This window comes from Sylvia atricapilla, chromosome 1 (genome assembly GCF_009819655.1).
Source record: "Sylvia atricapilla isolate bSylAtr1 chromosome 1, bSylAtr1.pri, whole genome shotgun sequence".
Taxonomy (NCBI): Eukaryota; Metazoa; Chordata; class Aves; order Passeriformes; family Sylviidae; genus Sylvia; species Sylvia atricapilla.
In genome coordinates this window covers 67,024,760-67,052,407 of record NC_089140.1, presented here as the reverse complement: position 1 = coordinate 67,052,407, position 27,648 = coordinate 67,024,760, and the positions used below count along the sequence as shown (strand labels likewise).

Below are 27,648 nucleotides of genomic sequence, written 5' to 3'. Positions count from 1 at the left end.
AAAAGTTTCAAGACTTGCTTATGTGGTGTCAGCTTTATCAGACACACCTCCTTTCCCTCCAGATGACAGATTTGTTACTAGGAAAAACAGAGAGATCAAACTGTTCATCTTCCAAAATTTGGGCTGACTTTGTGTGATTAAGATGGGGCAATTTGGATTGCAACTTTTTTCAGCCAGAAGGCTGCCAAACAAGGCTGTCTGAAGTCTTGTCCCAAATGCTTTGACTTCAAGAGGAGAAACTGGCAGCAAGAGGAGAAATAAACACATTGCTGCATTGTTCCAGCAGGCACCAAGGCAGGGCTATGCCGGGCAGTGAGTAGGTGTGATTAGCTCATTTGTCATTAGTTTAACACCAAGCAGAAAGCAGAAGTCTAAGTACACGGAAATAACACCCTCCGATTCTGATTAGCCACTTGTTTATACCACATCGTGGGAAGCTGAGGCTGCACTGGCTCAGTGAACCCTTCCGCAGGCACAAATGCTCTAAGTCCTGTGTCCCTCGGAGAAAGGAAGGAACATCTCCCTCCAGACTGTCAGCAAGAGACAGACGTGACCCTGCAAGCTACCACCACCACCATGAAGACATCAAATGCTCTTCTTTTCATCTTAGTCCTGGTTTACATCAATGCTAGCACAGAATGGCCTACACACACAGTCTGCAAAGAGGACAACTTGGAAATATATTACAAAAGCTGTGGTGAGATTTTTTACATTTCCATTTTCCTTTCAGCTGCTCAATAGAGTTGTTCTTGTGCAGTGAATGATGCTTATGAACTAGGCAGTGAATGGAAGGGTTACACTCCCAAACCTGCACTGGGTTTCACATCTAAAATATTTTTTGTGATTAAAGTACAGCTGGTTTTGGTTCACACACACACATCTCTAACTGTATTTGGAAGATAATAAAGAGGAAATAATGTAACTTAATTCAGAATAGTAAACCGCTGTGAAAAACCCAGTTTAGCATGAAAGAGATGACTAAGATTTTTATCTTGAAGTTAGATTAAAGAAAAAAATAGGAAGACCCTAGATCTTTAACTTTTTAACCCCTGGGATGAAACAGGCTCTTCAAAGCACTGTTCTGCTGCTTTCCTAATGTGCGATGAGGCTGTGGTGATGCGCTTTTCTGTCCTCCCACTTGGAATGACAGGGGACCCAGTGTGACAGTGGGAAGGATTCATGTTCTCTGCCATTACCACCGTGCTTAGTGAGACTTCAGCAGCGGCCCTTACCAGAGGCATTTCCCAGGGATCACAGGGTTTTGTTTGTTCTTTAAATCTGTAGAGAAGAAAAGGAGCAAGCGACACTGGAATTAACTGAAAATGAATTCACTGAATGGTGCCTGCTTTCCACCTCTTGCCTTGCTGGCCGTGTGCCTCGCCTATTGTGCTGATCTTCTTTACAACTGGGACAAAGGGAATTAGATTCACAGACGCCTCATTCATTTTCCGCACGTGATTTGAAAAGCTATTCATGGCAAATGAGCACCCTAGAGTTTGTTTTTCCAATTCATCCAGTTACAAAGGGTTTTCCCGGGGGCTTTTCCTCGCCTGTAGCTTTCATGCGTTTTTGCACACCCATTAAAATAAAGCCAGTGAGGGACAAGAGAAGTAAATAAATATTTGTAATGCTATTCTTTACTGGCCTGCTCCCAGGGGACTAAAGTCAGGCTTCACAATCTATAAATGGGTATAATGCATTAAGAAAATATTTAATTGGATATTGAATACAGACTTCGATATTGCCTTCATTTTAGTCAGAATTTATTGCATAAGTGAATTCTGTTCCCTCAACAGGTCTCAGTCAGCATGAGATGCCTTGACACAGAGGCACAGGCTACAGTCTGAGTGAATTCAAAGTATGATGAATTTGTCTGCTGGCATGTGCCAGTTTAATGTTGCTTCTTACTGTGCACATCACTGACCTAGCTAACCATATGCATTTGTTTAGAGTCATTTGTTTCTGCCACTTCCTTTGGTTTGCCATGAACAGAAAGATAAGAGGTATAGTCATTCAAGGGGAATTCACAGCATGAGAAGCACGAGCCAGAGATCATAAAGGTCAGGTCCCATCACTTAGAGTGGTCTTCTGTCCTCCTGGGCACAGCTATGGGAGATGAAAAGATTACACAGATGTGGAAACAATGCAAGAATTAAACGAGATTCCTTGTTTGAAGTCCAGGTTCCTTTCTCCCTTACTGCTCAGATTAGGGTTGAGGCAACTCACAACTGCCATCACAATGTCCTGCTTTGCCTTTTTCCAGGGGCTACCACACGTGTAGCATCAGCCCAGGATACACCACCTTCATTGCTACTGATGCAGTTCATAATCCATCAGTTTGCAAAAAGGAGAAGAATAAAAGGTGTTTGGGGTCAAGCCCAAAATCTATAGGTCAGGAGGATTAGTCCAAATTCACTAATCCACATTTGCTTCGGAGCTACTGAGCTCACTGGCAAGCTCATAGTGGTGCCCAAGGTGCTGATCACCCTTTCAGGAGAAAGGACCTTTGTCCCTACTTCATTTCATTGTAAATCATAACTAGATGGGCAGAACATAACTGTTTTTCATCTGTGTCCTGCCAACTGTTCTCACCCAGGAGGGCACAGACCTAAGTGTTTGACAAGACCCTTTCCCAACAAACCTCCTCATTACAAATTTATAATGGCAACAAACTCAGAGCTGATATTAGGCAACTGCCCATTCGCTTTAGCTGCTTCAGAGGAACACTGCCTCCTATGTCCCTCCAGTCTGAGAAATTCCTTTGGTATTTCCTGCTCCAATGAAGATATCAGAGGATGTTCCATTTGAGGGATAACAGGAGCCACAGTGAGGTAATAAGTACAAAATCCTGGGTAAAGGATTGTCTGTTGGCTTCAAGAGGGTGAGGATTTCACCTCTAATGTTGTTACTATAGACTCTAAGATGTTATCAGTGAATTAGGATTGAATCAAGTAAAATACAAGGATGTTAAAAGAATTTTAACTAAGTATTTCACAACTTGTTTCTGGAGCTTAATGTCCTCTCTCAACAAATTATTAGAAGTCAGTTTAAGCATTTAAGGAGGAGCCAAGTACTCATTTTTGCTTTGCTGTTTATCAGATTCTCTCCTATAATGCAGTAAAAATCTGACTAAAGTAAAAAATATTGGCTGATATAACTGTGATTAATGCAACAAAGAAGTTTAGGTAGATAACTGAGAAAGTGTAACCATCTCCTGTACCCAGGAGTAAATTGCAATTGCTGGTCACTAGCAATTGTTCTAGCTGCATCCTCCTCCTATAGCAGGTAAAAGATACAGGTGTGCATCAGGCCTTCAGCCTCAGCCCATGCTCTGAATCCTATAGAGAGCATCCCCATCCCACTCAGCCACATCAGACTAAATGTTCTGTAACCAGGACTCCAAGTCATGCATCAAACGAACGGGCTAGATTAGATCCTAGTGATCAGTACAATGCAACTGTAAAAATGTAGTCTAAAAGAAATCAGACAAAAATTCTCAGCACCAAGTCCATGGTAAGAAAATCAAGCTGAGAGACAGGTGGTCTAAAAGTAGAGTAAATAGATAGTGTGCTGCCTCCTCTATGTAACCACAGGAGACATAACACTGAGACAGTCTATAAATAGCAAGACATTTCCTATTAGGGCCACTCTTCCTCCCAGGAACAAGTGACAAAAATGAAGGAATATCTCAAATGACCACAAATCACTTTAGAAACCTGGGCAGAGATCCTGAAATAAAAGCAGCACAGGTTAACATCTCTGACTGAGAAAAGAGAACCGTAATTGGCAAGTCTATGCACAGACATGAAAAGAACCGGCTACATAAATGGCCAATTTCTACCCCTTTTAATTTGACCGTAATAATGCTTTTGATCTTTCCACCTACATTTTAAAAGGCAATTGTCTGGGAAGGGAAGGGCAGGTAGGCAATGGTAACAAAGTGCCCTGGGCAGATTCCAGTGTTATTTGAGTAACAGGCATCCACTTGGAAGTGCAAAGTGCAATGCAGTCAGAAACAACAGAACATGACTCCTGAACACGCACCTGCTTCTAGATCATTCAAGTAAAGCCTAATTGTCTTAATTAGCCATGAAAACATTCTTACTATGTTGTGTTCAAATGGGACCCCCTTCATAGGGAAAAGCAGGTGATTGTTCCTGCAGACACATGAAAAATATTTTCCAACTATTTTTACAGCTCCTTCTTGAAATGTTAGGTGGGCCTGTATTAATACTTTAGTGCTTCAGAGTGCCTGCTTTTGTCTTGACCAGCAACTTTGATGATTATTTAATTAAATTATTTAAATTAGAACCTGGGAGATTTCAGAGCTGCCCACTGCCTGGAACTGTGGGTTTCTTTACAGTGCAGAAATGAACACTGAGAAGGCAGAAGGTTCTAAAAAAGGAAATGGACATCATCAACCATTAAGGACTTCATTTTCTGTGCACTGGAGTGAATAACAGGGAATTTCAGGGAGATCTTCAAAAGGGTCCAAGCAGTAGAATTCCAAGATGACATCTTCAGAAACACTCCCAAGACTATATAAAACACTGCTTGGACCACATGATATTTTTAAATACAGACAAACATATTTCCCCAATTTGTATCTGATTTTGTTTTCTTTTCCTTCTGTTTTTCATCTGAAGCAAGGTTAATAGCCATTAAAGTTTCAGAAGAAGGAGCAAACAATCAGTATTCATTTCAACCTTCTGAATTAAATATGAAATTGGCTGCACACCTCATAAGTTTTCTATCTGTATATCTACAAATTTTAAAATAATAAAACATATATAGGGATATGGGTAAACATCTGCCATAATCCACATCTTCTGCTAGACAAAGAAACAGGGCAATCTGGTCATGTAGAAAATTATTTTTACGTGACAGTGCCTCTTCCAAAAGAGAGGAAAGTCATGCTGAACTTATGTCAAATGAGCTCCATGTTTGCTTGCATAGTTCTATGTCACACTTGAAGCAGTGTCATTTATATAAACCTTTTTCCTGGCCTCCAGTGGCACAAGAAGAGAGAGCAGCACTGCCCACTGCAGTACACACTTGCATTAAATTGCATTCGTAGATAGAGAAACTCTCATTTTTATGGCTTTACTTTAAATGTGTGAGCCCAGATTTGTATCTCTGTTAAAACGGCCCCTTGAAATCAGCACAGTGTAGAACCTGCTCTGGTCAGATAGTGCACGATAGACACGCTCTTGTTAAACTCTGTACTGAGGGAACTTTTTTAGGGCTTAAAACAAGTGGAGACAGAGAGCAATTTGCTACAATTTCCTGATGATTTGTCTGTCCTTTCCGAAGGATTTCAGGCTTACTAGGGACCCTCTCACGCACTCATTATACTTTCTCCTACATACTGAGATCAAAGATACTACTTGCTTAAATTCCACTTGTTCCTTTTTTAAAAATACACCTGTAACATGCAGCCCTGATCAATCACCAACACCTGCTTGTAAAAACTACAGTTAAATTGGCATCGCTGCAGCACTAATTTTACAGCATATCACCTTTTGTTCTCTGCGTCAACCAGTGTAACTAGTCCTTTTCCCTCCCTGACCACACACTTATCTTCTTTATTTAAAGGATATAAGTAATCTGATAGCTTCAGCTGGGAAAGAAAGGTCTGCAAAAAAGTTCTCACTCATGCCTCTTCAGGGCAAAAATTCTTTTAGACACTTGGTAAAAAGAGGTTCTTTTTCCACTGTTCTTTGGGGTTTTGGCAGACAGATTGAGCCAGATGCTTCTCTTGGACTTATTTATTTATTTCTCTCAGTCTCCAGCAATTGCTTCTGCTTCTAAATTATTTAAAGCCACACGACACCAACTCCCTTCTGATCTTTTGTTGCACAGATTGCTAATGGGCAAACAATCAAAGAACTGAAGAATTCCACTTGAAAACAATTTTTTTTTGTTTGTTTACTCTGTCCAAGCCATCTTACTGTCATAGCTTTGCTGTTGTACTCATCTGGTATAACTTACTTATTCCAAAGAGAAGACCAGATGTGTACATGTATATTTCTGGCACCAGATCCTAACAAACTGAAGCTATCATCAGAATCAAGGTGGCATAGTTATGAGTGCACAAGCAAATCTTCTTTTAAAATTTTGGTCCCGTCATGAATTAAAACTATCCCATCTATTTCATTCTCCACATCTCATTTATACTTTCTTTTTTCTATGTGAACTCTTGAGGTGATCCTGAACATCATTTTACCCTTCTTTCAGGAGGGGGAGAGTACTTAGTAAGTTTTAAAATGTAAATGGCATAACGGAGCAGGAGACGATGTCATACCTCCAAGGTACTCTGGCAGAAACATTAGATTCTGTACCTAGACTTTAAATTTTCAGTAAAATCAATATTAATGTTTTCAGTGAGACTAGCAGTGGAGAGAATTAACCTCAGCTGAACTTCTCCCACCAGGCTCTAAATTTTCCCATCTAATTTAGTTCTCAGTGGTTTCCTCACAGAGCCAAATTCTTCACCAAATCAATTAAGGTCCTGCACCATGGACTGCAAAAGAGGGTTGTTTATGTGTGACAGCCTCTCCTGCTCTGTCTCCAGCTGATAAATCTAAACTGTTCGGCATGTTTTTCACCTACTCACTTTTGCCACATTTTTTGTTGCAGTAGCCACTGAGTCACTAAGGTAAATGTAAGGATGAGTGGTAACAGTTCAGAAGGCAAGCCGTAGAAAAAATATGTTCTCTCCTTTGGAAACATAGAGGAGAGACATACCTAAAAAATGGTATATTACATTACAGTCAAAAAATACTGTGGGCAAGGTAATACAATCATTTGCTATTGAATGATAGCTGAAGTGGAGCCTGTGAAGGGAGCACTTTAATACATTAAACAGGTGAGTCACAGCCATTTTAACAATTGATAAAAATTTGAGATTAGGTCCTGTATTACATAAAGCAGGAATTATCAAAAGGCACATTAACTACATAAAGTCAGGAGCAAGAACAAGCCACAGTTGATGATTATTGTTCCTATGCAAAGCTTTCTCTGTAAGCCTCTGAACAATAAAGCATTGCTACACTTTCTTGATATTGCCACATCATCTCATCTAGAGCTGTCATCAAGGCTCAAAATATCTCTGGGTCCTACTATGCTTGCATCTTAGCAGAGAAAATAGAGGCAGGAGATCAGATGCTCACAGCAAATTAATATCCATCAGAAAAAACATCCAAAGTATTCTAAGAAATATTAACACCTCAAAAGGAAAAAACTATGTCAGCATTATTGTGTGTTGGTGTCACTGAATCAACTTTAAGGAGGCAACCTAAAACTAGGGAGGAACATTGGCCATCAGGGACAAGATGTCCAAATGCCCTTTACAGATTCACCACGTACCGAATCAAAACCCTTTGATCTGTTCCAGATGCTGTCTTTAGACTCAAGAGAGCTTCTAGCTGCCAAAAGCTAGCATTTTGAGAACTACCACAAATTAATTCAATGCTTCAGTTTCCTCTTCATCTGAGGATGGATGGCTCCTGTCAAATGATGCAGCAGTGATCAGGCAGGTGGGAACCCAGCTAGTTTCCTCAGCAGAGGGAGCATGCCATTCCAACTGTAGCTTACTGCCATGCTCCTGTAGTGGATTTAAACCCATCCTGGGAAAACAGGAGCATTTAGCCCATTTATATGCTGCTGATTACTGTTCTGTATAATCAGCGGTATAGCTGCTATCCCAGAGCATGGCATGTGTCTGACAGCAGGGCAGTTTCCAGCAACGTTTGCTTCTATTTCTGACACGAGTCTGAAAGTCTCCTGTGAATCCCCAGTTATTCTGGCAAGCACTGATGTCCAGAGATCTCAGTCTCAAATAGGGCACTATGAAAAAATTATTAAAAAAAAAACCCCACCACACTGAAGAGGGAAGAGACAGCTCTGATTAGGAATACAGGCAGTTACTGTAAGCATCTTATTCATCCAGTGCATGGTGTTTTCTTACCAACAGAAGAACAAAGACTTTCTCTCTCTAATACAGTCCCTGCTGGGCCCAAATTAATGCAGTATTTTCTTGTTACACTGCTGTAGTTGAAGCCTGGCCTGCCTGCCTTTCTCTCTCAAGCTAACTAGGACAAATCAGGATTATCAAGTACAGATCTATATGTGCTGTCTCTCAAAGCCTGTATCTTTCAGCTTTGTCCTCTTAAACACACTTGGATAAAACTGTCATACCACACAAAGCACAGAAACCCCTCTTTCCAAATACCACCTCTGGCAAAAGTAAGGAAGGAGTCCAAGAGCCTTCAGATACTGAGCCTCCCCTCAAGCCTCAGCCAACAGCTTTAACAAGCCTGCTCTCAGGAAATGTGGTTCAGGCAGGAAAAGGCAGGGAGACTCAGGGCATGTCTTTGACAAGGCTGCTTTATGCATGCTAGTGACAGCCCCATCTCCAAATATGGCCTTGCAGCTGCAGAAAGCCCCTCACACCTTCTGTCTTCACAGGGCCTTCCCTCCACCTAATCACATCAGCCTAGTGCCAAAAAATCTCTTCTCTCTTCTCCACCTGGCATTTGGAGAAGCCTTCTAAGTCACTGTTTCTTAATATTTGCACATTTGGACATCAGTTATACTCTGCAATGAGTTTTATTTGAAATAGCAGGCGACAAAATCCTTGTCTTTTATTTAAACTGATTTTGTAAGATACTGAAATCACCTTCCTCCAAAACTAAGGCCATAAGCATAAGCACCATCCAGTAATGCCTGTGCCTTAATTTAACCAAGAAATATATACCTGCTCTGTGCATTACTAATGTTCAGTATTATTGGGAGATGACTAGAAATTATTTAACTTGCACAAACTTTTTTTTTTTTTTAATCATGTTTTAAGTTTCTTTTATTAGTGTCATGGGCTTTTTAGTTTATAGATTATACTGAAATCAAATCTTCAGGCTTCCCTCTACAGCCATGTAGCTTTATCAGAAAGAAAAGAGTTATTCTCTGCATTGGACATCTCCAAAAGCTCCGGAAGTTTGGGTTTAAGCAACCTCAAAGACCACAAGTTGGTAACACAGTTTGCAAAAGGGAACTCCCACAATCTGTAACCCCAGGACATGAAGGATACATGAACTGTAATCTTCCCTATTCCCTCTCCTCTATGTTGCCTAAGCAAGCCAGAAAAGTTCAGGGGATAAAACAAACAGTGACTTCTGCAAATGGGGCCAGAGTGACTGAACTAAACTAGGCCAGAGTTCCAGTCTGAATTAGGCAGAATCCTGGAGCTGGTCAAATGGTCAAACGGCTAAGGCAAATGTCTTATGATGAAGAAGCATTCTCATGGTAAAGTAGGCACAGCCAGTGCAAGTCTCACGATTTATTCTGCTCTCCTCTGAACAGAGGGTCACTCTGCCCCTCCCAGACACGTCTGGATGTGGCAGTAGCATGCAGGGAAAGCAGCCCCAAAGGGAAGTTCATTGAACCGAAGGTGCTCAGGGAAATGCAGATGCATAACCAGAGAGCTGCTAATTCACCTGATGCTTCTTCTTCATCAGCTTATAAGTAGATTCCAGTGTCAAATATAACCTTGAGCATTCAGGTTAATTTATTTAAATAGACATTAAAGGGAAATTGTTGAACGAATACATAAAATCTGAAATCCCAAACAGTTCCTCATTCTTTCCCTCTCCTTTTATCACCTTGAATGTTGTAAAGACTAATGATTTAATTTTATTAAGAGCTTTGAAGGTGAGGAGTATTGGGTAATTGCTAAATGTTTCTTCCTTGTGCTAATTTCCATCTCCTCTAGCACCAGCTTGTCCTTATATGACCCTAGCCAAGTGCAGTTGTGCCATTTCATTCCATTCTGTGGCATATTTGCTCCTAAAAGTATTATTTTGAAACACTCAAAGCTTACCAGTTTGGAGAGTCTTCTTACCACTCCAAGGCTTATACATGTGGACTTTTACGAGCAAAGCTCATCTCCTCACTGCTGCTATTCACTCATACCACTGATTTTCATGCTCATATGGAAACAATGTGATTTTAGAGCAGAGTCAGAAGAGAAGGAAGCCAATACAGGATAGTTAAAATGATGGGGGGGTGGGGAAGGGGGAGAGAGGGGAGACGGGGGAGGGAAGAATAAAAGACAGAGGCTGTTGTACACCAGCACAGCAAAATTCCTAGAACAGGTGCTTCCCATCTGGCCAAGCAGTTTCTGTAATGCCCAGTTAGTCATCTAGCAGCTCAGGCTCTGAGGGACACTGCCACAGTGGGTTGGCACATTATCATTCCCAGCTGTCCACTCCATCCTGTGCTCTGGGGATCCCCTCCCAAGAGGGATGCAAAGGCAGCCCCAGCCCACAGCCCTGTGCCTTTGGGCACACCCATGTTCAGCAGGGGCAGGAGACACTGGCCCCACAGCTGCAGTACCCAGACCACAGAAGGGAGTTCCCATTTGTTGTCCTTGTCACTGAGGTTACACTGCTGTAAATATGTCTGAGCTAATTTACCTAAGACCCTTCTGCCAAGAACAAAAGCCGGGGGTGGGGGGGAAACTCCAGAAAGAAAAGTTCAGGAACTCCGCTGAGCCTCTAGGCTGTACTACACACACCTGCTCAGTGTTCTAAGAAAAACCCAGCCAAACTCATCACTGTGAGCACCTCGAAATAGTAAGTCAGGCTGAAATCTTGCACTGTGGTGCCAGTGCACATGGAAAACCACACCCCAAGTCAATACAGGAACAGATCTCTATCAGGGTACTTGGGTAAGGGGGAAATGGGCAGTCGGATGCATGAGCTCAGCTGACACTAAGCCACGTAAGGGGTGATTGGTAGCAAGATGCCAGGTACATCCCAAATTGACCTCTCACAAAGCAGGATTGTACTACAGAAGACAGTCTTCAGCGAAAGTTGGACATTCAGTGCTAGATACAGTTGGGAGCTCAGCATCAGCCACAGCATCAGGTTCAAATAACAGGTCTGAAAGATCTTGGAGTGCATTGATTGTTTACAAAAGCCAAAGATTTTCCCATTTCGCAGAGCAGTTGCCCAAAATTTAGTACTGCCTAGAGAGAAACTTGAGTCAAAACTCTGCTTCCAGACACCTTTCATGCTAGCTGTAAATATGTTGCAGCCCAAGTCCTTCTCACTAGATACACAAAAAGTGCCCTTTTCCCCCTCAGTAAGCAGATTTTCACTGATAAACCTCAATGTGTTTGCAAAATTTCCAACAACATTATGAGTGTTGGTGATATATCAAAGCTGAACTGGAAAAGCAAAATTCTGCAACCAGTTAAAGAGTTTCTAGCTTTAATTATGGTAGAGGGACCAGATTGAAGGGAGTAGGTGGAGGGAAGTCTGGGAACATACAGTACTGTGCACCATGAAATGTTGGAGGGAAGTGGAAGGCTGAAGGGCAGCCCCACGTATTTTAGAGATCTAACAGTAAATGTTATTGCTCTGCACATGTGAAAGACATAACATGTATTTTTTTTCAGTCTAACCAGCTCACTTCAGACTGAGGCAAACAAGGAAGAATAAGTATTAAACCCCCATAGGAGACACACAGTGACTCACAGTTGTACATCTAAGATGAAAAACAAAAACGGCGATTGCCTTGAGTTGCCTTGGCCACAGGAGGGACTCCCCACAATTTAAGGCAAGAGGGCTATGGTACAATCCCTTAGTGCATAAAGCCCAGCTGAATTTACAGACTCCTTCACTTCTCATGTGGCTAAACCCCACCAATTTCATTAATTTCCTTGTAGTAGCAATGTTTCTCTCTACACGTTTGGGAAACTAGACTCCCTGGCACCAAAGCTTTAGCAACACCACCGTTCTTTCAGTTGATTTCAGCAGGAGGCATCCATATATACCACAGTAGCTAAGATTGCAAAGTTGAATTGCTAAATCTGAGCAGGAATTAACAAAGGGATGGTCTGAAAATTAATTTGGGTGCTTTTGGTAGTGGAAAATTTCACATTTCTCAGCAACAGAATAACAACACAAAATCCAGGTGCTCCAATTCTCTATTTTTTCTGGAATTTCTCATGTGAGTTCTTCCACATTCTTCTTCTCTGAGGACCCAACAACACTTCCTGCATATGTCAGGATCCTGTGCTGCATCACTAGCAGTGCAGTAAAAGACATCCATGGCTACAATGCCCTATGAAATCTGTCATCTGTCAAAGGAGCTCAACCCATAGAAATAAACAGACATCCAAACTAAAATAACCGTGAGATCAGGGTTTTGTAAGAAGCCCAAGCTTTCCAAAAAAGCTTGGTTTCATAAACATATGCTTTCCACTCAGTTACTGATGAGAAATTCTAAACTAAAAGTTGAAATTTTAACCCTAACACCACGATTTAATTTGTTAATTAAAGCCTAGTCTCTTTGAAAAGAGAAGAGCATCATATATGTTCTCTTGTCATGTTTGACCATAACACCCCCTTGAAAATGCAGAACGAACAATTTTAGTAACTTGACAACCAGCACTATTTGTAGGCATCAATGCCCAAATTGCTCTGAATCTGAGCAGCTGCTTCCTGAACCTTATCATCACACCATACACCAAACAGAAACAAGAGGGGCTGTAGCAGAAGTCCAGAGGAAAGCGGAAACCAAGCCCTAGAGACGGTAGAAACCAGAGGGGAAGCAGGAGTAAACGGTCCTGGAGAAAAGAGAAGTTTGACATGCTTTCCAACCGATTCCAACAGCTTCTGAAGCTGCAAAAGCAAAGCTGGAACTGAGAGGCATAAGAAAAAAAACCAAAAAACTCTCTGATTGTGGTCACAGTTGTTAAACAACTCCAGGCACTAACTTTTTGTCCCAAGAAGATTATGCAACTGCAGAGACTGTTTAGTGGTGTGGAGGTGTCCTGGTTTAGGGCAAATTTGGGAGGGAACTTCCAAAGGGGTCCCTCTAGAAGGCAGATTCAAGCGGCCCCTCTCCCAGCTGGTTCAGGAAAATATTTCCTTGAAGAGAAGTGGACAAAATCCAGCACAAGGACACAGAGCTTTGGAAAAAAACAGTGCTTTTTATTTATCTCTCTCCTTTGAACAGTAATTTTAATTTACTGGAATTTAGGGCTCGAGTACTCCTGTTAAACTACACTGATAATCTGTGGGCTCACAAAACCTGGCTTAGTTAAAGCCCTCCAGGTTCTTTCAACATTGTCATTCATTCTGTGATCCCCTCTAAGCAATCAGGTTTTGCTCACACAGGTTTGCTGATTGCCAGCAGCTGCAGATGTGGGGCCCTGCTGCAAAAACAGGGTTAGACTTTGGGGATGCTGACTCGGCCTCACAGAGGACACTTGTGACTCAAATTTCACCACAGCATCAAAGGAAAATTCTCTCAGCCTGTTATTTTCAACTCAGTGAGAAGGTTAGCTCAAGCAACAATAACTCAGAAACAGAACTCAGTTCCCAAGTCTATATTTGTCACTACTGGATCTGTGTAAACCAAGGAGCCTATGGCTGCTTCTGCACATGCCACCGTTGCTCCTCTTCTCCTCTTTTTTCCACAGTGAATGATGTTGGATGTACAGGCTGGCTGGAAAGCCATAATGAGGGACAAAACTATGCCTAAAGCAAGCTTGAGGCTCAAGATACTTTTCCAAATTGGCCAAATCTTTCCCTTCCTGCCACATCTTTGGAAAACAAACGCACATACTATTGGTTGTGGCAGCTGAGCTGTCAGAGGTTGCTGCTGCTTGTCATCAGAGAGTGACGTGTCAGCAAGCCTTCAGGCACAGCATCAAGTCTCATGGAGGCTAGCAAGGAAGAATGTAGAAGTGGAAGGAAAACAATTATGGTTTTGCAAGAGTTTTAGAGCTTTTTGCAGAGAAAGGCATACTGCAGGAATTGGAAAGAATCACATTCATGACAATTATCAGGCAAAGAGCTCCCTTTGGCCCCACAGCTCTGCTAAAGTCTCCCAGAAAAGGAGAAATGTAGAATATTTTCTGGTTTAGAAATATCACAAGATGGTGGACTCAGAAAAAAAGTGCTGCAGTATCTCAGTTAACACAATTTTTTTTCAGTTTTGGACTTTCCACCCCACTCCAGAATTCAGTTTCCTAATCAGTTTCACCAAGCCATCTTGGGATTCAAATTAGTTAATAAACATCTTCATAACCAATTGCTCATCAGTGCTGAGGGAGGAATGGCAATAGGCAGAGTCTGGGAAGAGCAGTTGTGATGAGACTTCACCATTGCATAAGTATTGGCGACTCATCATTTTGGGGAACTTGCTTTCTTTGAACTTGGCTAATTTTCCTACACAATAGATTCTAGCCTCACACAGGTTATCATCTGAGTGTGCTTCAGACTGAAGGAGCAGGAAGGACAGAAGTAGCTATTGAATGCAGAGTATGGGAGCTTTGAGCACTTCTTGGAGAACTTTTAAGGAATATGTAATTTGTTTTTTATAAAACATCTGTATTTTATTTTGTTCTGCAGTCAGTATATCACTAAAGATCCAACTTGTAACCCACTGCTTTGTGTCTTCAAACAGATCCCCAGCAAGATTTTGCTTTCAGCATTGACCATTGTTCCGACATTGCAACCTATACCTTTAACATCAGAGCTGCAATGGTCCTAAGTAAGTGAATTGCTATTTTCTCATGTGTAGGTGCTGATATTAAGAAGGAAGCAAGGGTGACAATCACCTATAAAATACGAATGGACTTCATTTCTTAAAAATTTCAAAACCTGTGCAGGATTACAAAAATGTCAGTTCTGTTACCAGCTCCGCCTTGGACTACATATGTCACCCTAAACAGGTCATATCAGCCTTTAACCCCTATTCGGCTCCTACTCTTCATTTGTACACATGGACAGCCAAGGGTGGGGGAGCTGCTCTAGAGCTTCATAGCTAAGTCTTCTGGGGACAGTCTTGTTGAATGAGACAGCTGCAGCACCTGCACTCTTCTGTCAGTACCTCACCAAATTTCCGGAGCTGTGACCCTTGCAGGTAGGGGACTGAATGGACTCCCAGAGAGCAACGTGGGGTCACTCCTCTCTCCCTCCTGGGAATACAGAGAACCATGCTGGGAGAGTGCTGGCCTCAGGCAACAGTCATGCCATCAGTTTTCCACCTGCACTAGCCAAAATTATACCCTTCAGCATTTGACTAATCAGCAATAAAAGGCAAAAATTTGGTGCACAATTTAATATTAGCCATAGCTTGCTTTGTGATTCTCTCACAGGAAAGCCACCTCTTGCAAACCTGAGCCCCAAGCCCATCTAGATCCTGTACTACCACAGCATAAATATGAAAGTGCTTCTGTATGCTCTTGGTGCTGAAAATAAATTTGTGTGCCAAGTGTCTTTTAGCACCTGGGAATGCTTCCTCGAATGCTAAAGGTCTCCCTTCCTGTGAGACATGCAGCCTATTTGTCCAGAGAGCATCAGTTTTCAGGTGGCTGCAAAGGTAAACAAGCCTGAAAAAATCACACTACAGACATTTGGAAGTATCTTTCTCACAAGTCAAAGTACAGGACCTCGGTCTAAATTCAGTAGCCTCACTGGCTCTGCCTGTGTCAGCAAGCCAGGCATAAGCAGACAACCTCCTAGCACTGCCAAGCTGCTGTGCTGTTCCATGGCACATTTGGCTCAGGCCAGTTACTGATTTCCCAGGCAGCAGTAACCGGTCACAGGCTGCTCCCAGGGGGCCATTGGATATGATCCCTCTGCTAAGAACACAAGAAAAGTTTAGATGTAAGGACGCGAGATTTGCTACACCATTTGACCCCAGAGTCAAAGAATGGTCACGGGCATAGTTTATTTAGCAATCAAGATAACTGTTATCATGTCCCCTGTCATGTACCTTGAGGGGCCTAGAGACTTGTTCCTGAAGCACAGATTTCTATGCATCAGGAGTCCTCTGTGAAGAGAAAATGTCTAATGGTTCAAACTGCAAGGAGGAAAAAATAGAATCTTTTTTTAAAATAAAGTAATAAACCTGTTTATCCTTGCACTTTCTCTGAGCTCTCTTTCTGTTTTGTGTGCAGGACACAGCATCAAGGAACTCTATGTCAAGCTGGACATGATCATAAACGGAAAGACTGTCTTAACTTACTCAGAGACGCTTTGTGGGCCTGGTCATTCTAAGCTTATTTTCTGTGGAAAGAAGAAAGGAGGTAATTTAGGTAGCACTCTAAGTGTTTGATGGCTACTGAATACTCCAAGCAGGATGCACCCGCTGTGCTGTTGACTGCACCAATAGATCGTAATGTTCTGTTTACTTCACCAGCATGTTAATGGGTGACAGGAACACAGTAGGACAGAGACATTTTAATTTAAGGGCCTGCTTTTCGCCCCAACCCATTTGTTTGCTTTACTTTTAATCACAGATCATTGCACTCACATGGGATTAAAAATAACTGTGGTTATGTGACCCCCATCCACCAGCAGAATGGTTCATAAGCCCTATTTAGAGGCACGTGCTTGTCATGTGAGCAAAAAGTATGACAAAAATAAAGGCTAGTTCTGTAAAAGAAATGGCTAAGCAAACAACCATTCTGAACATGCTCTTCACTATTAAGCAAGTCACATTTCCTGTCCTTAAAGGCAATTCTTTAATCACTTTATGAGAACATACACTTGAATAAGGATATTTAGAACAAGATACTATTTGCTACCATCTATGGTTTGCATCTTGTTTCTGTTCAACATGTGCCTATGAAGCAGTCAGATACAATTCAGCTCGTATCAGTCACACTGCCAGCTGGTGAAGACTCACTCCAGTTGGTTTAGAGTGCCTTTTCTTGCCCTCAGAAAACAGGCATCTTTGGGCCCAGGTGAGCCTGGACACCTCAAGGTCCCTTCTGCCACCACCCAGGCCAGGTCGTCCCAGGTTAGCTGTGCCATTTCTGGAAGAGCTAGGGTCATGCTTCTGGACTGCTGTAGCCACGTATCCAGTAATTTTCAAATCCCTCTTATATCATGATCTATTTAGGCTGATTTTATATAAAACAGGTAAAGCCATAGAGAAGTTTGAGTTGTCAGAGGACCAGTTAGTTACAGAAGCTCTACTTTCCTTCCATTCACTTGCATCTACAAGCTGATAACACTGCAATAAGTCATGTGCAAGGGCCATGAGTTTAAAGACCATTCACAGCACTACTGTTAAGACAGCCCCTGGAAAATTACTAAGGCATTTCCCACTGCACAAAACTATCACAAAGAATAATAGAGAAATGCTGCATGAGCAACCAATTATGTAAATCCTGTAAGCCAGATAGACAAAAAAATTAAATTCAGAAGTTTCTTCAATTGTGTATTAAATTACAAGAGGAGAAAACCCACCCACAGACCTAATGAAAAACTATCTTATTCTGATGAAGTACTTAATAACATCCTTTAGTGAATACATTAGGGAGAAGTAGAGTCAGTCCCAAGCTGAGCACAATAATCTACAAAGCCAAAACCTCCTGGGGTTTCCAAGTTTCTTAATCTTAAACTGACAGGCGATTGTTTCTGCTAATTGAAGCACATTATGAAATAAACACGTAGTTGGTTGTTTAAATAATACTATATATCTTCATTTAGAAGTATCCCTACTTTAGTGCAATGACGTCTGTCATGCACTTTTTAATACACACCCTCTCAATTCAGTAGCTGTTTTTATTTAGTCGTTAAGTCACAGCGGGAAAGAAGTGAACTTTCTCAGACAGGTTCAAACCAAAAATGGAGTATTTCTTAATTAGTTGGCAGTTGAATCTACCCCATGTTTTAGGACAGAGGATTGAGCTGAAGACCAATTTAAGGGAGTTCAGGCATAATTTACCATATTAGCACAGCTGTAAATCTGACATAATGCTGGTGCAGGAAGGACAACTTGTGAATGCCCAAGTATGCAGACTGCTAAGACGCAGGAGAGCAGAGACTCCTTTCAACTGAAGCTTTTCATGGAGAGCCTGTTTTTCCCTGTTTTATGGGCAACATTTCCAACATCTGGCCAGACCTGACCTGAGTTTAAACATAGTTTCACACAGAATTTGCTTGCCTTCCACAAGGAGGCCAAAAATTGCCTGCTCCTCCCTCTCCCAAAATTAGACAGAACATCATCCTTCGACAGGTTTTGCTGATCCACTTACTTGTGGGGAAAAGCAGAGCAGAAGTTACAAGAAAAAGAGACTCTTAAGAGACGGATGTGGCAAAGTCTTACTTATTTGAGGGAAGTCTTTTTTTCTTTATTTATATTTGCTCTCCTATAAGGCTACAGTTTTTTCATGACTGGAAATGCTCTCTGTGCTGAAAAGACTTAATATAGCTGGAGACTTCATGTTCATCATAATAATATAGTATTTACTATATTTGTTAACCAAAGGTCATGTCTGGCACTGCTCACTCAGACTCATAAATAGGATTCCAAGATTTTTTTTTTTTTCTTTGAGCTGTGTATCTGTTGTGAAGTTGTTAGCTCAAAGCTTACAAGGAAATTTGCCATTATCTATTTAGAACAATAGCAACGAATTGCTAAATTCTTGGTGGCATAACATGAACTCAGGCCTTCCTCTTTTTTAGTAGGAAGTGCTGGTTATTCCCCATTTCATCGAAAGAAAAGAGTTACATAAGATTTAACAGATTTCCCAATACAATCACTAAAATCGGAGTGGAAGATCTACCAGGGTAATATTAAGTAACATGCCAACCACAGCTTGCAGGCTTAAGCAAAGCTACCTGACAAAAACACAGCTGCATCCTCTGCAAGTTTTCTTTCAGGCCCAACTGACAGGGGCACCATCAGAGCACTTGCACAATTCCTTGCGCACACTTCCCAAACCATAGAGAAACCTCCACCTTGCTTCAGACCTCTATTCTTTTACATTATCGTCCCTTTCAATAGGTGTTACAGTGAGCAAGTTTCTAAAATTGTATTTGTGAATAAAAGTAGAGAACATAACATGAATTAAAAGACTGGCTATCACATTGAGAATGTAAGTAGCTGTTTCTGAGAAAGCTGCTATATCACAAAGCTGGGTCTTTGGGCTGACACAGTGCCATTTTGCTTAACTCCTTCATCTCACCTTTTCCCCACCTGTAAAAAGAGTGAATCTCTCTCACTTGGCCATATATTTACATATAAAAAAAACCATATATATATGTTTTTTCCCACTCAACTATACATCTATATCTGGCAGTTATTCACATCATTCCTACATCCATAGCACCCACAGAAGCTGTGTGTCAGTTGCAAGATTGTGTCCTAGAAGAACTCCAACATGGAGCATTGAAGTTCTAAAAATATTTAAAACATAGAAAAAGGAAGAGGTGGGTGCAGATGTACAGGGCCTTTATATAGTACAAGAGTGTGAGAACATATAAAGATTTTCAGTGAAAGGAAGATTTGAGAAAGAGGAATGAGAATTTCATTATAGGTGTTTAGTCAGGAAGGAGAGGCATCTTCATGACAAATGACAACTAGTAATTTGAAGTAATCTCAGGAAGCTATTACTTACACATTTGAAAGCTCTGCCTCAGACTGGAAGCTACTAAAGGTATGCTCACTAGCAGTGCAAAGGACTAAGTCACTTTTGGTAGAAACAATAGCAAAAAGCTGTGACAAAAATACAGAAGTATCACCTTGATTCAGTGGTCCATTAGAAATATTTTCTAGGAGCTCTACAAAAATCACTTTCAGATAAATCTGTATGAAAAAGGGCTGGAAGAACATCACTGATTACAGAATGCTTGACAGGTACCATAAATTACCAGCAGACCAAAAAAAAAAAAAAAAGGGGGGGAGTATCTAAATGGAAAAATGCACTCGTGGTTTATGTTCTTCCAAATGTGTGAGCATTTTTTGCAACTATGTTTGGGCTTTTCTCTAGGAAGACCACAGAATTCTTTCAATGAGATAGGCTCAGTGTTTGTGACAGCTACACTTACTGCAGCAGATGTGTTCATCCTCTTTCAATGGAGGAATGTAAAAATGTATGAATATGTGGAGAAAAAAGTCATATTAAGGATGCTGTGATAACTGCAGTCCTTCAAGCCTTGGAGGATGTTTACAATTCTGGATTTTAGCAGAAATCCCCATGCAACTGGAGCACTGAATGCTCTTTGAAAAGCCTGATCCACTGAGGAGGTTCCCATGGTCCAAAGTGAATATGAATTATAAAATTCAGCAGATTTATTAATCCATAGTATTTCCTGACAGGTCTCAACTAGCTGAAAATGAAAGCTACCCTTGCTTTCCTATAAGGACATACTTTCAAAAGCAGCATAGTTTTGCCCTCCCCATTGAAGCAAGGAAGGTCACAGGAGTTTTCCAAAGGACTGGTTGCAGAGCCACAGAATTGTTGAGGTTGGAAAGGGCATTTGAAGGTCATCTAATCCAGTTCCACCTACTTCAAACAGGGCCATATGACAGTCAGTTGCCCAGAACCATGTCCAGGCCAAGGTTTTTAAATATATCCAAGCCTGGATGCTCTACAACACCTCTGGGCAATCTCTGCCAGTGGTCAGATACCCTCACAGTAAAAAAGTCTTTCCTGATGTTCAGGACAAACCTTCTGTGTTTTAGTTTGTGCCCATTGTCTCTTTGCCCTGCCACTAGGCACCAGTAGAGAGAACCTGGCTCCATCCTCTCATACAGCCCTACTTCATGTATTTGTACATATTGATATGCTGACCCCTAAAGCTTTTGCTCTCTAGGCTGAACCATCCCAGCCCTTCAGTCTCCTCTTCAGAAAGATGTTCTAGTCCCTTAATATAGTCCCTATATCAGTGGCCTTTCACTGGACTCTCTCCAATAGCTCCACATGATTCAGCTGTGAACCTGGTTAAAAAGAGCTAAATTAGGCTAAAGCTGAAGCATAAAGCAGTAAATGTGAACTTCAAACTGGACAAGCAGCACCTGCTGCTTTGCATGTGAAGGCTCCCTAAAAGATAATATGCTCCATGACAGTGATTTCTTTGATAACTGAGCAAAGACATAGCTACAACACATCAGAGCAATCAAGGAAAACTTCTCAGAGTGGGCTGAGGCAGAGCCCTGAGACTGCATTCATCTAGTTACTTTATCGCAGTGAAGTGTGTGGGGAAAAATAGCTTCTACCTACACTAGATGAGAGATTAGCATTGCCATCATTTCAGAAGCAAATTTATGGCCTGATGACACCTACTTCATTTTAAAATACAGGCTTTGCAGAGCCTGAATGCTGCATCTATGTTTTTTAATTCTGGATAGCTTTCTGAGAGCCTAGATGAGATCCTAACAAGCCACACAATCCAAAAGAAACTTTCATGTCCCTGTGCAGAAGGACTTTGGTGTTTGTTCACAGCCCAGTTTCCTCTCCACTCTCCTCTGCTGTCATCCAAGATTTGCTAGGCTGTGAGTTGACTGAAGAAAAGGTAGGCCTAGAGGGGTCTCTGCTGAACAAAAGGAGAGGCAAAGCATGAGCCTAACCACTGCATGGTCCACACTGCCCTGTGGGGGCAGCTCCCAATATGCCTTAGATCACATCACACACAGAGCTCAAGTCCCAGGGGAGTCACTCATCACCTATGTTACGCAGTCTTCAGTGCCTTTAATTCCCATTTAGAGCCTATTAAAGCTGTGAACCGAGAGGTGGGCTGTACTGTATTTTTAAAAGATTTGAGTCACCACTCTCTGCAGTGGAGATGTGTCAGACTCCTGGGCTCTTGCTTCATGCACAGAAGCGAGTGGTGATGTTGACTTCTCTCCGAAAACAACAAGACTTCTTGCTGTCCACATGAATTAGCCAGGGATGCAGAAGGGAATTAGTACAGTACAATTGCTGTAGCATAGTTGGATCAGTTTGAGATTGACAAGCCAGGACATACTTATTCTGTTCTCTGTTTTGGGATTAGATTTTTCAGAGCAATGCTGAGTTGTTTTGCATCTTCTCTACCTCCCAGGATCATCAGGGCATTACATTAAACAAACTTCTCATTAATGCAGAAGTGTAGAACATTGGTGATATCTCATGTTTCTCATTTTCCTAGTTTATTTTATTGTCGTGATTCTTTCATATAATTTTGTTACAAGACTAACATTTCATATCATGTGTGGGAAGAACTTTTGTGGACTGTTTTCCAAGTCCGTGCATGGTGAGATGAACCATATTATCTAAAGATGTTACAAAGGTTTTATCCAACCTTTCACAAGAAACAGTTTAAACCAACAGTGAGACTAGACTAAAACAACTCTCTAGAAGTGACAAGCATCAAAATGCCAGCACACACTCATATAAACATGATGAAACACTTACTCCTCTGTCACTGTCAAAGTAAGGAATATCTCATGACACCTACAAAAAAGAATCCTTAAACAGTTCTTAGACTTTTCCATGACTTGTGTGGGGCAAGTTGTGCAAGAAATTCTGAAATACTGAAACATCTACAAGTTTTATTTTCAGTCAAGTCTGCACAGTTTGGCCCAGTAAGCTATGAAAAAGTAGGAGGAACTGCAGAACAGCTTGCTAATTCTCTCCATTAATGCCAAAGTTGCCCTTTCTTCAACAGCCAAGAGCAGGCATGCCTTATATGATTAGGGAGATGAGGATTGGAAGGTGGAACTCCCAGGCTCTATTCCAGTAACCAACACAGTTGTAATGACTTTAATCCCTCATGTAACTTCTTGATGAACGCTCCCTCAGCAGAGAGACAGACATGTTCTTATTACTTTAAAGTCATGTTCAGCAAGCAGTCAGAAGTCCACACCTACACAAACACTCAGCTCAGACTGGTTTTTCTGAAAGTTACCGAAACAGTACAGTTTGACTACTGAAGCTGCAGGACATGCTAAAGGACTTGAGTCCAGCAGGCCCCCGTCCCCTTTCATTTTCAGGATGTGTGATGACATAGGAATGCCCACCTGGTTGTGCAAAGACATGTCCCCCTTTTCTATTCACATGGGCTGCAGATGCTTCTTGAGCCCAAGCTCTGCCTTGCTTTCCCCATAAGGCAGTATACATCCTGATATTTCCCTCAAGAGGGCTGTCGCAGGACTGTGTATGGAGCATTTTGCAGTTCCATAATACTTGTCACTGGAGGCTTTGAAATGCCATTACCAAAAGAGCACCTATGATCAGCTGACTTTTTTCTTCATGTGCTGCATGTCTAACTATCCATCACCATTGTTATTTTTCCAGAACATCTCTATTATGAGGGACCAGTCACACTGGGAATCAAAGAAATCCCTCAGGTAAGTTGGTCACAGCTGTGTTCCCAAGCAGAAGGGCTTTCTGGATGAGGTATGGTCAGTGTTCTACCAGCAATTCCACCAGCACATTCCACACTTCTCCAGCTGGCACACTGGATCTGATAGTGTTTTATATGAATAATCCTTTTCAATATGAAATTAAGTGGCTTTGTTTATGAAGGGTCACAGAGGCGCCACTATCCAGAGGCGAAGTTTTTTTCAGGATAGCAGATGTCTGTACCAGCATTGTCAGACAGCCATAGAGTTCTTTAGTAGGCTCTCCCTCCCTTACTCTTAAAACAGCAAGAAAAGAAGCAGTTCCAGAGGACTCCCAAGAGACCAAAGCTGCAATTTTGCTCAGTCCTTAGTGAACTGAACAATTTGGAGAAGCTCATTCATCCTCTCTGGCTATAAAGGCAATTGAGATAGCTACTGCAATTGAACGTGTTCCACTGTACATACATGGTGTCAGGCAGAGAGACCAAGGTCATCTAGGTGGCAACTGAAGGTACAAGTCATTAGGCCAAGAACACTTTCTCTGGATTTATGGAGCCTTAAAATAAGAAAATAATTTCTTAGGAAGGTGAGAAAACAGGCAGTATTCCAGGCACTGCTCTGAATTTCCTAGTCATCCAGTACAGATGCTTTTTACTGGCGGCCTTCTCCAGACACAGCTAAGCCTCCTTCTAGAAGTTCAACCAAACCACACTGCAAAAAAAGGTAGATCTCAAATGCTGAATGCAACAGTCTCTTAACTGGGCACAGCATGAAGATATATTTGATCAGTACATAACAAAGGATTTTTGAGACATACAACGAAGAGATTGGATTGAAGGGAAGAAGGCAAAGTCTTTGATTATCAAGGCATCTTGTTGAGAATGTGGCAAAGAAAGGATCACAGTCACCACTGCAAAAGGATAGAGTTCAGGTGGTCAGTCAAATACTCCTTAGATTTACTCAGAGAGGCACAGCATGAGCTCTCAGTTCTTCAGCAGCAGACATAAAACGTATGTCAGAGGCTCAAAGATGAGGTCTGGGATCAGCTCAGCACTGGATTGCTCCAGGCAGGAAAAGAAAACAGGATCAGAACAGGGAGACAGAACAAAGACATGAGTCCCAAAAGAAGTGGGCTTGCCAAGATACCTGCAGAGGTGATAACAAGGATAGCTGACTTCTGGGAGGATCAAGCCTCCCTTCGTAAGCGTTACCATCTCATATGTCTCAATCCTCCTTTGGTGATAGCAGCAACCAGCATCTTCATTTTCCCAAGGCTTTCACATAGGAAGCTGGACTCCCTTTATACAGGCTGTTATCCCACCCTAACCAGCCTGCTTCCCTAAAGGCTATACCTACAGAGGCTGTATTGGGTATTGCCTTTTGATGTCTCACACAGGAGTAGTGCTTGAGCTCACAACAATCGGCGTCCTGCTCCAGGAGCAGCTTTACTAACATACTTATGTAGTAAAGCCCCAAGACAAACTGAAGAATAGGTATTTAAACCAAAAAAAAAAAAAAAAAGCCATAGAAATGTGCACACAGATCAGTAAAACTCCAACTCCAGTTCTGGGAAAATTAGCTGAATTTTCAACTAGTTTCTGGAGCCAGAATCTCCAAGACTGATCACAAGCCTCTTTTAATAACATTTTTCACCACAAGCAAAAAATTATTCAGAAGGAGAAAAAAGAAATCTAATCCCTAAGAAGCAATGGAAATTTGGTACTGTGAAGTCTCTTCCATGAATTAAACTATAAGCTTTTAGAGAATTAACGTTCTTATGGAAAAAGGAATAGGAAGCCTCTTTTGCTAATTAATAAATCAGGCAAATAACACCATCTTCCCATGATGACAAAAAGAAATTATTCCATACATCAATCATCTTCTGCTCATTGCAAAGAACAGCCTCATCTGAGAAACCTGAGAGATATTTGCACAGCCCACTCAGGAATTACAACCAGGCTCTATTTTCAAGAGTATGTTGCCATTGGGCTTCTCTCTAAACTGAGATTTTACTCTTAACTTGAACCTCTCTGTGAGGACACAGACCAGATATTGCTCTAAAAATCCCATTGTAAAAGGGAAATGCCAAGAAACCTGACTCATTCTAGCCACACCTCCTTCTACTCCAGAATCAGAAGGGCTCTAAATGGGACAAGAGCATCCTGTGGTTCAAAGCGAGGAGGTCACTGCTGCCAACCTCTCCTACTCCACATTTTGCTCCCCTGTGTGCTACAGTAAAAAAAACCAGAAATAATTACTGCAGTGCCAGCAACATAAAGTGAATAAAATCTAGTTCACCTCTTCATCCAAATCTGTTAAATCTGCCTTGGTCACCTCCATGCACAGTGCTTCTCCTAGTGCCTGGAGAGAGCCATTTTGACCAATACAAGAGAGCCATGGCTTCTTTAAGGTTCAGATTTTTTTTTTTACTGTAATGACATAAGTTCTCCTCAAAGCCTGAATTCATCCTTTTAACTACACAATTGGAAATTAGACTACTTCTTGTTTCATTATATAGGAATTTGTTAGAGATTGAGTCATCTATACACACACTTCCCCCAGTGTGCTGTTATAAAAATTCATATCAATAACACTGAACAACAAGATCCATGTAAGAGAACAGCCAGAGAGCTGAGCACCTTCTTTCCCAGTTACTGGACAGCACAGGCCGTACTGTGCTTGCTTATAAGAATAATGAGAATCTACACAGATTTGAAGGGATTTTTTTAATGCAGCAAAACATGTTTAATTTTCAATTGTGCTGTCAGCATTGATATCCCTGAGGAGAGCGTTTTGGCAGAAAATATGGGCATGTCCTTTACCACCTCCAAAACATTTGGACCAGGAAGGTTTTGGAGGAACTTGATGGGAAAGGCATTGTTCTGTTTCTAGAATGAGGAGTCAAACTTAAGCAGTTGTATAGTACTGATGGGCTAATCTCTTGGTTTGCATTTGTCTCATACAGGGAGATTACACTCTTTCAGCAAAGCTGACTAATGAAGATCACGTCACTGTTGCTTGTGCTGATTTCACTGTGAAAAATTATTTAGACTATTATTAGCAACAAACCAATTTCATGAAAGCTACAGACTACCAACACTATCCAAGACAAGTAGGCTGCTTGCATGCTACAATGATTCTGAAGAAAATAATCCTCATATGGTGATTCTTATGCTGTTCCTCTCTATAATTTGCTATTTTCAAGAAGTTACTAGATCCTCTAGGGGTAATTTTATCTCTAAATGCACACTGTAGCCTACTTTTTTCTTCTAATATATACAGCTGTAAGAAGAAAGTATCCAATACCAACACTCTCATCCTAGGATAAAAATAGCAAGAAGCAGAACAGGCGAGAGCCTAAACACTTTTTTGCAGTAAGTTATGGAGGTATCCATTTCTAACACAGGCTAGAAGATGACTTTCACATATATCACATATTATGCAGTTACAGAACTCAACATCTTAAATCTTCTCTGGAGCCTGTCTGGAGATTCCACTAGCACAGCTTTTGTTATAACCACAGCACAAAAGCAAATAGGATGAACGTGCCTTTTTTCTAGTGATCGATGTCCTGTCACTGGATTAATATCATTCTAGTCTTCTGGAGTCTACCTGGAATTTTTTGTTTTGTAATGTCTTTTAAGTGATGTGCGAATCATTCTGTACCTAGGCTATGTGCTCTTCTTGCTTCTCAATAAATTCATAATGAAAGACTGGGTTTTTTCTCATGTTTTGTCATGATTCTAGGATCTCTCCAAAGCTTAATGGGGGAAGGTGAAGGTGATGATGAGTGAAATAAGTTCAAAGAGCACATTTTAAATATGAAGAATCAGTCATGTTTACGCATGTTTTATATTCACAAAGGACAAACTGTTCTTTGCTTTGAAGCCCCAGGAGAAGTAACACAAATTATATTCCAAGTGCAGCACATCCCCAAACCATCTCATTCCAGGAGCCTTTGTAGCTGGCATAGCTGATGGGTAGATAGATAACCAAGCACAGGGCAGCACATGGGATTAGGATCTTGGGTTGGAGAGTGTAGGGACCTGTTTGGGATCCTGCCCTGGAGTAGGGTTGAGTTATGGTTTGAAAAGGTATGGGCAGGAATCAGAGACACAGGAGGCTCCTGAAGCTGAGCACAAGTTTACAAAGGCAGGTCACAAACAATGAGCTGCACGCCTCATGTTGGAGGGGTTCAGCATGTACAGCTACAGCAGCTGAGGCTCACATCTGGCCACCCAAGAGCTCTGACATATGGCCTGCATCCTACACAGTCACATTCTGCAGCTCAAATTCCTGAGCAGCCAAAGAATCCCCAGTGCACAGATGACCAACACCTCAGAGCAGCCAAAAGCTAGCAGCAAGGGAGAATCTCTTGTTTTCTTCTTGTGCAGCAAAACTCTCACCTGCTATCCCAGCCACAGAGACCAGGTCCGAGACCTGCTACACAGGGAGGCTTACCACAGCTGATTGTGAGCCAGCAGGCACAGAAGATGGGATAGAGCACATCAA

The 27,648-nt window shown here is 41.6% G+C and overlaps 1 protein-coding gene across 1 annotated transcript; it reads left to right on the top strand.

Moving 5' to 3' along the window:
- The first annotated feature begins 406 nt into the window (after positions 1-406).
- Positions 407-26,850, top strand: LY86 (lymphocyte antigen 86). Its single transcript, XM_066325075.1, has 5 exons — positions 407-697; positions 14,479-14,565; positions 15,977-16,105; positions 23,090-23,142; positions 26,102-26,850. The coding sequence occupies exons 1-5, from the start codon at positions 577-579 to the stop codon at positions 26,195-26,197; spliced, it is 486 nt and encodes a 161-aa protein (XP_066181172.1). The 5' UTR covers positions 407-576; the 3' UTR covers positions 26,198-26,850.
- Positions 26,851-27,648: the final 798 nt, after the last annotated feature.

Coding starts and splice junctions, on each gene's coding strand:
- LY86 (XM_066325075.1), top strand. CDS start 577: ATGAAGACATCAAATGCTCTTCTTTTCATCTTAGTCCTGGTTTACATC. Junction 698..14,478: donor AATATATTACAAAAGCTGTG/GTGAGATTTTTT, acceptor GTCTTCAAACAG/ATCCCCAGCAAGATTTTGCT. Junction 14,566..15,976: donor CAGAGCTGCAATGGTCCTAA/GTAAGTGAATTG, acceptor TTTTGTGTGCAG/GACACAGCATCAAGGAACTC.